Source organism: Saimiri boliviensis, chromosome 5, assembly GCF_048565385.1.
Source record: "Saimiri boliviensis isolate mSaiBol1 chromosome 5, mSaiBol1.pri, whole genome shotgun sequence".
Lineage (NCBI taxonomy): Eukaryota > Metazoa > Chordata > Mammalia > Primates > Cebidae > Saimiri > Saimiri boliviensis.
This window is the reverse complement of record NC_133453.1, coordinates 91,126,755-91,139,627: the sequence shown is the minus strand read 5'-3', so window position 1 is coordinate 91,139,627 and position 12,873 is coordinate 91,126,755. Positions and strand designations below refer to the sequence as shown.

The window sequence follows — 12,873 nt, the reverse complement described above, 5'->3', positions numbered from 1 at the left end:
TCTGAGTAGGCCTAAGAAGAAAGGAATTATTTATGTTGTTTAATAAATCTTTTCTGTGACTTTTTGGGACCCCTAATTGAAGAGCCTGTTCGTGATTTTCTAAAAAATAAACACGTACTTTTTAGCAGCTGTTGTGGGGGGAGTGTAGAGAAGAGGTGCACTCTGAGGTGCATAATTCCTTATGTGGGGCATGCAGAGGGTTTGGATATGTCCTAGAATAAACATGGATGTAATAGATTGAACCCAGAGCCTCCAGAGTTGGAAGCACCACTGTTAACATTCTGATCTGAATTGTAAGGATTGGGTACCTTAAAGGGATATTACATAACTTTGATTTACAAATACTGATTGTTCCTTATGTCCTATCTGCAGATGGAAGTAGGCATTCTTTATACCTGGATAAGAAAGCTCCTTATGCAGTTTTTAAGGGAGTTAGTTACATGTCAAATTATAGACCTTTTCATTTCCCATATATTAGTTTGGTCACACTATGGTATAAGTACAGTTGAGAATCTGTTTCTCCTCTCTCCTCATAGCATGTAAATGATTGGGAAAAGGTGACAGTATATTTTAGAAAGTTTGTACCAGTTTGAAAGTCAGGAAGATTTTAATGAAAATGATTTATTTTTCTTTTCTTACATTTCAGGACCTGTAGATGAATACATGTTGCCATTTGAGGAGGAAATTGGCCAGCATCCATCTCTTGAAGACATGCAGGAAGTTGTTGTGCATAAAAAAAAGAGGCCTGTTTTAAGAGATTATTGGCAGAAACATGCTGTAAGTTATCCAGTTAGCTTTTCATTTAAAATTCCAATGAAACATTTTTCAGAGGAATTATTTATCTCTGCACATTTCTCTTTCTTCTGCAAGTATTTTCTGGGAGGTGATCTTCACACAGGATATTCTAGAATTCTAGAGGCAGTGATTGTAAAGTTATAAAGCTTTAGAGAGTTCAATGGTCCTGTGTCTCAATGGTCTTTTGTCTCAATGGTCCTGTGCAGAAGAGTGTGTCATTTATTTAGAAAGTCTCCCAGGGAAGAAAAGGCATGCCTGACTCAGAACCTGTGGTTAGGTGGCTATAACTTTGCTGATCACCACTTCCAATATGATGCCATTTTAAAAAGTTTATGAAGCACCAGGTTTTCTCCTTCTGTGGGAGTTTGTTGTAGCCTTTTAATTTGGGCTTAGAAGACTTTCATGTCTTAAGAATGCTTTAAAACCAAAGACCAGACACAACGGTATTGCCCTGGTTTTTTTGTTTTTGTTTTTGTTTTGGTCTAAATATAACTAGAAACATGGCTAAAACCAGGTAGAGAAATCTCAAGGGTGGTTTTTTAATCTTCTGTTGAATTGTAAGATAGAAATGCTGATGATATTAAGAAAACAATAAAAATTGGTAGTTCCCCCTTTATCCTTGATTTTTGAGTCCAGTTGAAAGGTTAACATTGAAATAACCTGGTTTATGAATTTTAAAAAATCCTGTTGTGATAGTCTTATGCTTTAAAAAGAAAGGTTCTCTTTGTGCTTTTCTTCATGATTCTGCACGTGGTATTCAATAAAAGTGATCGTTGACAGAAACTTCTTTGACCCAGAAAAATAGCAATTTCTTTATGAAAATTTTATTCTATTTCCTAATAGAAAACAAAAATTGCTGTGGCTCTTGAGTATGTTTTTCTCCTTTTAGGGAATGGCAATGCTCTGTGAAACCATTGAAGAATGTTGGGATCACGACGCAGAAGCCCGGTTATCAGCTGGATGTGTAGGTGAAAGAATTACCCAGATGCAGAGACTAACAAATATTATTACCACAGAGGACATTGTAACAGTGGTCACAATGGTGACAAATGTTGACTTTCCTCCCAAAGAATCTAGTCTATGATGGTTGCGCCATCTGTGCACACTAAGAAATGGGACTCTGAACTGGAGCTGCTAAGCTAACGAAACTGCTTACAGTTTATTTTCTGTGTAAAATGAGTGGATGTCTCTTGGAAATATTAAGAAAGAAGATTCTTTGTTGAAAAATGTTGCTCTGGGAGACCTATTACATTGCCGACAGCACAGATGTGAAGGACATGAGACTAAGAGAAAACTTGCAAACTCTATAAAGAAACTTTTGAAAAAGTGTACATGAAGAATGTAGCCCTCTCCAAATCAAGGATCTTTTGGACCTGGCTAATGGAGTGTTTGAAAACTGACATCAGATTCTTAATGTCTGTCAGAAGACACTAATTCCTTAAATGAACTACTGCTATTTTTTTTAAATCGAAAACTTTTCATTTCAGATTTTAAAAAGGGTAACTTGTTTTTATTGCATTTGCTGTTGTTGTTTCTATAAATGACTATTGTAATGCCAATATGACACAGCTTGTGAATGTTTAGTGTGCTGCTGTTCTGTGTACATAAAGTCATCAAAGTGGGGTACAGTAAAGAGGCTTCCAAGCATTACTTTAACCTCCCTCAACAAGGTATACCTCAGTTCCACGGTTGCTAAATTATAAAATTGAAAACACTAACAAAATTTGAATAATAAATTGATCCATGTTTTGTAACAAATTCACTGTGTTATTTAAGGAAAAAAAGGTAAGCTATGCTTAGTGCCAATAGTAAGTGGCCATTCGTAAAGCAGTGTTTTAGCATTTCTTGTGCTGGCTTGTAGGGAAAAAAGTGCTGTTTTTTGAAAAGATGGTGTCATTTTCTCCTTCTTCCCATGTTTTAAAGCCCCATCTTATATCCAGTTCCCAAAATTTACATACTTACCTAAGTATTTTCTTTAGGTGTGCTGTGTTTGGGGAATATTTGAAAATTTAAAGCATGATTTAAAAATTTTTTAAGTGAGCTGTGACACTGGAAAGCTCTTCATTTTATCTTTTAAAATAGAGTTTTTTCTATTTATATATGTAAAATTGTAGTGTATTTCTTTTCACCAAACAGTGTGTGGGACATTCTTTATCACTGTTTTAGGATCACCTCAGGAAGTGTTGTTACCCAGAATTCCTCACTGTCTGCTTTGAGACTTGTAACTTTATCACTACTTCTGCTTGGTGCCATCTTGTCAGTCATATTTAATGTCTGTGATATGTAAAGAATTATCCTAGGATAGAGATATTAAACTTTAAGCAGATTTCAGATGTTACTGCTTTAAAACAAATCAGGGATAACAAATTAAATGTATAACTTAAAATATGCAATGACATTTAGAGGTAACCAATGTTGATACAGATAACATAGCCTAGCCACCTTCCCAAAATTGCTTTTACAACTAACACTGACATTAATTTAGAATAGTTCATGCCTTATCCTTGCTAAGCAAATGGAATTGATGGTAGGCAGGTGCCAAAGTGCTTTTCAAAACAATATTATGTTAGAATACAATTGGATTCTTCCTCAGATTTATGTAGGCCAAAGTAATACATTAATTTCCTCAATTTCCAGATTACCAATCAACAAATAACCAGTATTATGCTATGTATTTCTGTCAGGTCATTTTAAAATCCATACACTAATTTTATAAAAGAATTTTTTACATGTCACTGTCAGGAGTTCACTGTGAATGTGTTGTCTTCAAATGGTTATTTAACCACATATTACACTACATTTTACATATAATATGTACCTAATCTCTGGGAATAATAAATTATGTTATTTATAAACAATACATAGGTCAACAGACTTTAAGCAGGGAGGAAAAGAAGCGTAATAGTGTCTGTGTGCCGCAGACCATTTAGAACTGTCACATGTGTCCCCATGGTCTCATTGTATTCCTAACAATTGCCTTTTCAATGTTGAGTTCACCTCTTTATTTCACAAAGTACTTGGTCTCTCAGTTTCTTGATCTGGTTTTTGCTTCCATTTAAAAACTAATCAAGAAGGGAAAACACTGAGATTGTGCATACAAGAAAATTGTTAATTTCCTGAAGATGAATTTCTACCTGTTGTGAACATTTAACTTTCTTTTTAAAAGTTAAAAATAATCAAAACAAAAATAAACAAGGGATACTATGATGAATGTTTGGCTTACGTGAGTACTAGAGATAACATTTTTTAAAACTAGTTATTGACAATATAAAATGTTTTCACGTTAGAAAAAATTTTTAGAAATCCTGGGTATTGTACTTAATTGTAGCTAACCAATTTTAAAACTTGTATTCTTTTGAGAACTATTAATAGAAAAACTTTTTATAAGCAGTAAAATAAGAATGTTCCAGTGACTACCTATCCTTATACCTAGTCTTGTTAAAACTTTCTTTTGCAGGGTATTTAGTGTTTGGTTTACAGTCAGTGCAGAGTGGGCAAGTTAATAAAATGTTTGAACTAGAGATACTGGAAAAAAAGAAAAATCAAAGAATGAGAAAAATGGTGATCCATTTTGGGGCAGTCTGAGACCCCTCAAATTACTCTTTCCTCATGTGTATGGTGCTCCTCATGACTCGTCTTGTATTTTGCCTTTCTGATACCCATCAGAACTGCTGCTGCTCTAACTTATATTCTTTACCTTGCCCAGATCTCCGCATAAGGAATGCTTTATGATCAACTTGCCGTAGGACTGATGGATTAACGAGTGTTCGGCTTTATTTGAAGTCTATGCCCTGCACAGCTCTTGTATGTATTTTAGATGCTAGAAGTTTTTTTTAGCATGTGATGTGTGATTCTTGTTTGAATTCTAGGTACCTTGTGAATTTCAGAAAAGAGACTGTGCCTCATGATTATTAGTCCCATGAACTTGCACTATCTTTCATGGTGATATTTTGAAAATACAATCAGGAAAAAAACCAACACCTTTGGAATTAAAAAATAGAATCTCATCATGAAATTTAGAAAGAATCTCTTCTGTTGTGTTTCCTCACCCCTAAGTAACAGCTACATTTAAGTAAAATGCAGGTGGTAGGGAAAAAAACCTTGGCCAGATGGTTGTTTAGTGGAAAAAACTGATTACTGGTGGGTATTTTTTTTTTTTTTTTAAAGAAAGAAGCTTCATCACAGATACTTTCCAGTTTCTCTTTTTTACGTTTTTGAAAAATTACTTTTTAGGAACATTTGGTATGATGTGCATAAAACTATCAATTTATAGTCAAAATGATACAAGTAGCATCTTGATTGAACATCATTTACCTCAGATATTCAACCAGCAGTACGTTTTTTATGCAGTCTCAACCCATATCCCATTTTGTTACCTCTCAGAATATTGGTAAGCAGTTACTTTCGCTTTACTCTGTATTTCTTATGTTTTGGGCACAGGTTATTGTACTACTGTCAAATCGTACTTGCTATTTTTTTCTGCAAGTATTTAACAGAAAGCTTAATATTCCCATAAAACCCCACCTTGGATAAATGATTGTTAAATATTGTACAAATAAAGTGTATGCTATTCCCATTCCATCCCCAAGTTAAATAAAAAAATGAATATGGTATTATTTGCATATGCAGTTTTTCTTTAGCTATGTGTTCTTAAAGAGGAGAATAGTAGCTTTGTAAGTTACAGTGAGGTTTACACCTTGAGAACTGCAGGAATGAGGATAGTGGTGAGTGAAGGGAGATTTGTTAATTATGGCATTTCCCTCTATTGTCATCTAAACAAATTATATTCCCACTCAAGTATGTGTGTTGGTTTTGCCAGTATCAGGAAGCCGGAGGCTTGCTGGCATTGTGTCACACAGCACACACCAGTTGATTCTCAGGTTTTCTAGGGTAAAGGTGAAGGAAGGGGCAGCACTTAGGTTAGAAACTGAATTGCTTTCTAAACCAAATGAGAATGAAAAACATGGGGAAATATGCATGGATACTCTACAGAAAGACTGAAGTGTTTCTTACAGTGTTTTCTCCGAAACAGTAATTCATTAGGACATTAATAGGTATTACATTTTCAACATAGATAGCGTTATGATATAGTAAGTTTGGACAAAACAGGTATTAATTCCCCAGAGCCTTTCACATGCATGAGAATCAGTGTTTAAAACAAGAGTTTTGCTTCTGGTGGGCCACTTGGAGGGAACACAGGTGTAAAAACACACTGAAATATTCCTCCTTCACCTGCTTTTCAATCTGATTACTTCAGATTGGTAAGCAGCTATTTTTGCTTAACTCTGTATTTCTTGTGTGTTGGGCACAGGTTATTATACTACTGTCAAATCATACTTCCTGTTTTTTTTCTGCAAGTATTTAACAGAATATGGGATCATGAGTGTTCTATTTTTCCTCCTCTAGTAAATGAAGAAGATATCTTTAAGCCTTATGTATAAGTTTACATTATTCTTGAACCACTTTTTAAACTAGGGTTTTTCAGATTTGTTTTTATTTTATTGATGACAGTTTAAGCAATTTAAGAGACGAAGTTAGCTCAAAACTCTTGCAAAACACACTTTAGCTTTTTTGTATGGGGGAATATGGAAAGGCCAACAATCAACACTGCTCCTCCCCATAAAAATGCCTTGGGAGTATAATAGGCATATACTTCATTTGTGTAACTTTTCCTGATTTTTTTTTTAATTTGCTTTATAACTGTTTCATGTTTACCTAATTGTTACTTAGTTTTAACATCTGTATACCTGGTTATTGATGGATCTTCTGTAGCTTTTATGTAGCCAAGGAGAGAGATAAGGGCTGTCAGCTTTTAAGTTATGTCTTAACAAGAAATCGCAATCCTCAAGTCATTTTATGAGGCTGTTACCCTTTAAGACAAAGAATACTTCCCTCAAATAGTTTAGAAAATTTTGTAAATGGTCAATTAAGAGCGCAAATATAAAATTCTTGCTTCTTGTATATGATATTTCTTGCTTCTAGTGTTAAGTATTTTGGTGAAACGTGTAGACTATGGCACAGGTCATTATGCAAGCCTTAGCCTGAATGGAACTGCTGAAAAGTAAATGACAGGGATCTGAAGACTTAGAAGGCTTAACTTTTTACAGGGAAGGAAAGGCTGTGTAAGAGTAATTTTAACTACTGATTAGCTACTTTTATGGACAGAAATATTTTATTCCACTTTGTACCCAAGACTTCATTAAAACATTGTTCCTTAGAGCATACTTTAGAAACTACTTGGGAAGGAATCCACTGTCAAACTTCATGTCTTAATAGCACTGGCTTTAGTGTTAAGCTGAGTTGAATTCCAAGCCTGTTGGGCATTCCCAGCATTGCCACTACTGTGTTAAGTTTTCTGATCTGTGAATAACACTGCCTGCATCTCACAGGGCATGTAACAGTTAAATGGCTTGTATGCTGCACAAGCATAGGGACAGTCTGTCTTTTGTAAATCTCCCAATGCACACAATAGGCAGTCAATCAAATATTCTTGAACAAATGAAGTCACTAAGTGCTTATTAAATTTCATTTTAAATATAGCCTCTGTTAATTCATGGATCTTCAAACTTAAGACAATGCTTTGATTGACATTTCCACATTCCTCATAGGGATTTTTTGATACGAACTGGTTTAGTTAACATTGCTATACATGTCTTTCTACTTTTGGGAGTGATTTTCCAGAAATCTCTGGTACAGTTATATGTCACTTCGTGATGGGGCTATGTTCTGAGAAATGTGTCTTTAGGTGATTTCATTATTGTATGTACATCACAGAATATACTTAAACCCCAATTGTATATAGCCTGTTCTACAACTAAGCTATACGTATAGCCTAGCCTATTACTCTTAGGCTACAACACTGTACAGGATGCTACTGTAATCATACTGTCGGCAACTGTAACACAATGGTAAGCATTTGTATATTCAGACATAGAAAAGGTAAAGTAAAAATATGGTATTATCTTATGAGAGTACCCTCACATATACAATGTCACTGACCAAAATCTTATGTGGTGCCGTGACTATACTTGTTTAGAAGGCAAATTCCAATCCTTTTGATCTATGGTAGGCTCAATAATCTGTAATCTTAGAAAATCCTACCAGGGATTCTGATGTGGATGGTATGAGTACCACATTTTGAGATGTCCAGAAGAAAAATCTTCAAATTCCTTGGCTTTTTTCTTCCAGGTGAACCACCCTCTGACTAAGCTGGTTAGCCTCCTGAACTAGAAAACCTGGGTCTGGGAAAGAATCCATAATTTGCATGTGGACAGAGAAAAAAGCCCTGCAGCATCCCTGATGTAGCAAAGTTACTTATTACACTTCAGTTCTTACCATTTTTTTTTTTTCCTCCTTTGGTTTAAGGTTTGTAAAGAGATCTACCTGTTAGGTCGAAGTGAGTTAGTTCTTCAAATAGATTTTGTGTGTGTGTGTGTGTGTGTGTGTGTGTGTGTGTGTGTTAAAAAAGCACATGGTCTAGTCCCTAAAGCAGTCATATTTTATTCTTCTGAACTGCTACTTACAAAGTAATCTCAATCACTGAAATGATAAATCTCAATCACTGAAATGATAAATCATGTAACTATTCATGATTAAAAGGCAAGACAGCCAAGACAGTGCACGTTTAAGTCTCACATAAGTACAAAAATATTTATAAAATGTTACCATGTTAAAGGACAATAGTTTTTCATTCTCTAGAGAAGTATGAATGAAGTGCCAAAGATGTAGTCACTGGTGATATTCATAACCAGCTGAGTGAGGATGTTGCCCACTGCCTCACATCTGTAGGACAGTTGGGATATTTCTGCAGAGCATTCATAATTTGAGTATTATCCAAAAGCAGTTTCATCAGCTGGTACTCTCTCTGTGAATTTCCTGAAGTTCTTTCCACGGGCTTTATTAATTCTAATTGTTGCAAGTGTTCAAAAGCCTGAAAGATGAAAGAAATAGTTTAGGTTGAATAGGAGAGGAGAGTAATAAAGTAAACCCAGAGAACAGTTAGCATTTTGGTCAGCTGCAGAACAGAGTAGCAGGAAACAAAATGTAACAGCAATCAATAGCATTCAAAAAACTTTCACAACTCTGTAAAAACTCCTATTATCAGGTAAGAGTGCTAATGCACACTTACTTGTCCATGTATTGTTGAATGTAAACATGGAGTACTCTAATTCAGTATATACGACAGGGTTTTCTTCCTAGCCTCATTATCATAGCTCCTCCTAATACTTTAATTAATAGTGTTTCCAGTTCTCTATAAAAAACTAAGAATCAGATAAGATTTTCTGATTGATTACCTAAGCTACTCAGATTTACATTTATAGTTCGTCTCTACCTGTGTAAGGCTTTGCTACGTAAAAGGTTAACACAACTAACAAAAAGGGAGGCAGAAAAAGACCCTTGAGTCACTTAGGCATATTCAGCTGATCCTGTCAGAAAAAGATTCAGCAGGGTAGTATGGACATGGAGGAGAGAAGATGGGTTCCTATTTCTCTAAGAAGTCTGACTGAGGCTGTCACAGCCCTCTTCTATCTTCCCCATCTTAATAGGGTTCTTTCCTGTCTGCTTCCTCTTATTCTTAATATTCACGTACTATGTCTTTTCTAACCTTGAGTGTTGTGTTAGGTATGTTATTAGGGTATGAAAAAAATATAAATCATTAAATCATGATATACTAACCATTCGTAATGACAGTGAAAGAGATTCCTGAGCATTCTATTATATTCTAACAACTCACTGTAAAAATCCTCACTGGAACATATTCTCTATGTATCACATAAATTCTTCTGATAGAGAAACAGCTCAGATACTATTGATATCTGAAAATGAGAAAATACTGGGGGTTTCAGGTGTTAGAGCTGAATAGAACTGTACAGATTTAAAATATTTCTAAACAGCAAAATAACTATTGAAAATGCAGAAATAAGCAACTACAAATTATTAATAATAATTTAGATGCTTGGGTAAACTTTTCATTTTCACAACTCTCATAAACTAATACTATTAGGGGGAAAAAATCCTCCAGTGTTGTAAAATACTTTTCCTGTTTCTTTGAAGAAATGGCAATGCTCTGTACTCATTTTTGTTACTACAAGAGATGAAATTCTGATTACTAGGGCCTATAAGGGATACCAAAGGACTCGGGGGTCCATGGTTTTAAAAAAGATTTCTTTCCATAAAATCCTCAAGAGCTGAACTGTCACACTAGGCTACTGAGCAGTTCAATGTGGGACTCAATTGTTATTTAAACTTAAAAATGGATACTCAGTTCTATTAGAAAATTCTGAGCATGTTTAGAACAATTTCAAAATGTAAATTTACTTTCTCAGCTATAAATTTTATGGAATCTAAACAGCAAGAATTTCCAATGAATAATTAAGCAATTGAGATGTGCTGTAAGTATAAATGCATACCAAACGTTAAAGACTTAATTCAAAAGAACGTAAAACAAAGTACTTTATAAATGTTTTTCTATAATGATTATAGATTGACACATTTATGATATGCTGAATTAAATACATAATTAAAATTACACCTTTTAAATTTTCTTACAGGTACTAGAAAATCTAAAACTATATTACGTGGCTCACATTACCTTTGTAGTGGACAATGGTAATCTATATGAAGTCCTCAAGTTCTAAAACTCATGACTCAGTCCCCAAATAACACTTTCTCTGTATGCCCTCAGAGGCCAGTGAGATTTTGTCTTTTAAGCTTCTTAATGGCTCTTAGTTTCATTTTTTTTCTCATTTTACTGCTCAGATTATAAAAGGCAATCCTTGGGTTGGAAAGGGAAAGGCGGTATCACACACTATACTGAATAGTTGTTTTCAGGATGCAAGTGCTATCAACAGACAGCAGAGGGCAGTATAACTCCACAAACTAAAACAATTGGTTGCCGGCTCAGATTTTTCGAAAATATTTCATTTTTAGATAACTTTCTTGTTTTGAAAAAAATCTCTACAATAAATACTTAATGTTTAAAAATTGATGAAAGTGCAATTTTAATACATAATCAAATTGGATGTAAAAAATATACTTGTCTAGAAAAATAACAGCAAACTAAATCTTACCTTCATGACAACAGGTTTTTCAAAATTATAAACAGAATGCGCTTTTCTTTGAACAAACTTCTGAAACTCTGGGTAGAAAGCAATGACAATATTATATCTTCACATAAGCAGTGGGTAAGAATCAGAAAAAAGCCACTTAAGTCTCATCTCACCATTATAGACCATTTGAAAATTAAATGGCTCCTCCTCATAGATGTCATTTAAATGTTTCATTGCTATTATAAGACAGATTTCCAAGACTGATAGACCTATAGTAAAAGGGAAAAAAGCTATTAGTTTAGTGACACATAAGACTAAAATAACTGTTCTCCAAAGAGTGCAATATAGTGAAAGATCTATGGTTTTGAGGAGTAAAGAAGGTCAAGATTTTTCTGGATTTCAATGTGTTCCAATCACTATTATCTATATAAATTTAACTAAGTTACTTAACCTCCCTGAGCTTAGTTCTTCATAACTTTAAAGATATTTTTAAACTTTTAGAACTGTCACAAAGATTAGAGACAATTTATCAAGCACTCACCATATGGCCCACAGTACACAACAGGAACTTCGATTGTTATATGACTTTAAATCACATGGGGCCTTCGGGTACGATTTATCCAGAGACTTTCTAAACTCCTAGAAATTATATTCAAATTTGTGTTTTCCTTTTTTCCTCTGGAGAGGAAAAGGTTCATTACATTTGCATAAGGAAATAATGAACCCCAAATGGCTGAAACCCAGCGAACGCTCTTCAGTAGCTCTTGGTACAATGAAAACATCAGCAACATAGTTTTACCTGGATTTCTAATTTCTAATGTGGCAAAAGAGGCAGAGCATCAAGGTTTTTGTTTTTTGTTTTGTTTTGTTTTTTATACTTTAAATGGAAGTGATAGTACCTTTAAAAGGACTTAAGTTAAAGGCTATATGGAGATAAAAGTATTTTATAAAGCATTATGCCCATGTTAATTGTAATTTTAAGAAACATTCCCTTATCCAAATTCAAACTTTAAAAAAAAAAATCCACAATTAAAAAAAAATTAATAAAACTGGGTTCTCACCATGTACAATATTTGCTTTTGAGTCCATGCTACACAGCTGGCTTGCTTCCATTAGATCTACAGCAGTCATAAATGGGTGTGATGCTGTTACTCGATTTAAAGAAAGCATCTAGGGAATGTGGATCAGAAAAACAATTACGTATTTACATGGACATTTTGGAGACTGCTGTGTAAAACTTCTGAATTTGTATAGTCAGTTCTTAAGGGAGAGTAAATATTAATGCTTAGAGAGGTATTCTCAAATTCAGTCCCATTAAAATACAGTATTTGAATTTTATATGTGATATAACTCCACGAATGTAAAGTATAAAAACAGTTCTTGCTGCTCTCTTTAACCCATTCCACTTCCATATCTTGTTTACTTAATGCTTGGAAGAACAATATTTAAAGAGGAGTAGAGCAAGGAGAAGAAACTGAAAATAAGTAAGAATACTTACTAATAAAAGCCCCAAACACAAGCCCAAAAGGCAGATCTATGCCTTACTTGTAAACTTTTCACCACCCAGTCATCCAGCCAGGTTAGTGTTCAGTTAGACAGAAGTTAGCTATTTCATGTTCAATGGTACAAAAAAAAAAAAAAAAAAAAAAAAAAAACTAGCACATTTTTACTCAGGAATAACTCTCCTTGGAAACAGGGTCTGCTTTTCTTGTGCTTGTTCTTTAGTTATCCAAAAATGAACAGAGGTCCCTGACCAGAGTTGCTACACAAGTGTTTTAAAATTTCCTTTTTTCTTCATTTGTATTTTTCATAAAAGTTCTATTTGGTCATTTAGGGTTAGAAGACTGAGCAGATAAAAATGCATGACCTCTGGTTAAATTTCAATTTCAAAGAAACAATAGTTTCTTGGTTTAAGTATGTGCCATGCTATTATATTTGGGACATAATTATCCAAGAAACTCTCTCCTCCACCTTAACTAGAGCACAGGCGATTAGCCAGGCAAAGAGTCTGGCAATCCCTGTCCTTCAT

The 12,873-nt window shown here is 34.3% G+C and overlaps 2 protein-coding genes across 8 annotated transcripts in view; one reads left to right on the top strand and one right to left on the bottom strand.

The window, feature by feature from the left end:
* ACVR2A (activin A receptor type 2A) overlaps nt 1–3,121 on the top strand; it is an 86,038-nt gene extending 82,917 nt beyond the window's left edge. For both annotated transcript variants that reach the window (XM_074399724.1, XM_003921991.4), the window contains 2 exons: nt 647–777; nt 1,685–3,121. In XM_074399724.1, coding sequence (XP_074255825.1) covers nt 647–777; nt 1,685–1,879 — 326 coding nt within the window. In that variant the 3' untranslated portion in view covers nt 1,880–3,121. The remainder of the gene's footprint in view (nt 1–646; nt 778–1,684) is intronic.
* A 5,151-nt stretch (nt 3,122–8,272) lies between these two features.
* Nucleotides 8,273–12,873, bottom strand: part of ORC4 (origin recognition complex subunit 4) — a 68,582-nt gene continuing 63,981 nt past the window's right edge. For all 6 annotated transcript variants that reach the window (XM_074399725.1, XM_010330346.3, XM_010330350.3 and 3 more), the window contains 4 exons: nt 11,906–12,014; nt 11,018–11,113; nt 10,866–10,933; nt 8,273–8,725 (listed from right to left, as the gene is read on the bottom strand). In XM_074399725.1, the coding sequence (XP_074255826.1) occupies nt 8,537–8,725; nt 10,866–10,933; nt 11,018–11,113; nt 11,906–12,014 (462 nt within the window). In that variant the 3' untranslated portion in view covers nt 8,273–8,536. The remainder of the gene's footprint in view (nt 8,726–10,865; nt 10,934–11,017; nt 11,114–11,905; nt 12,015–12,873) is intronic.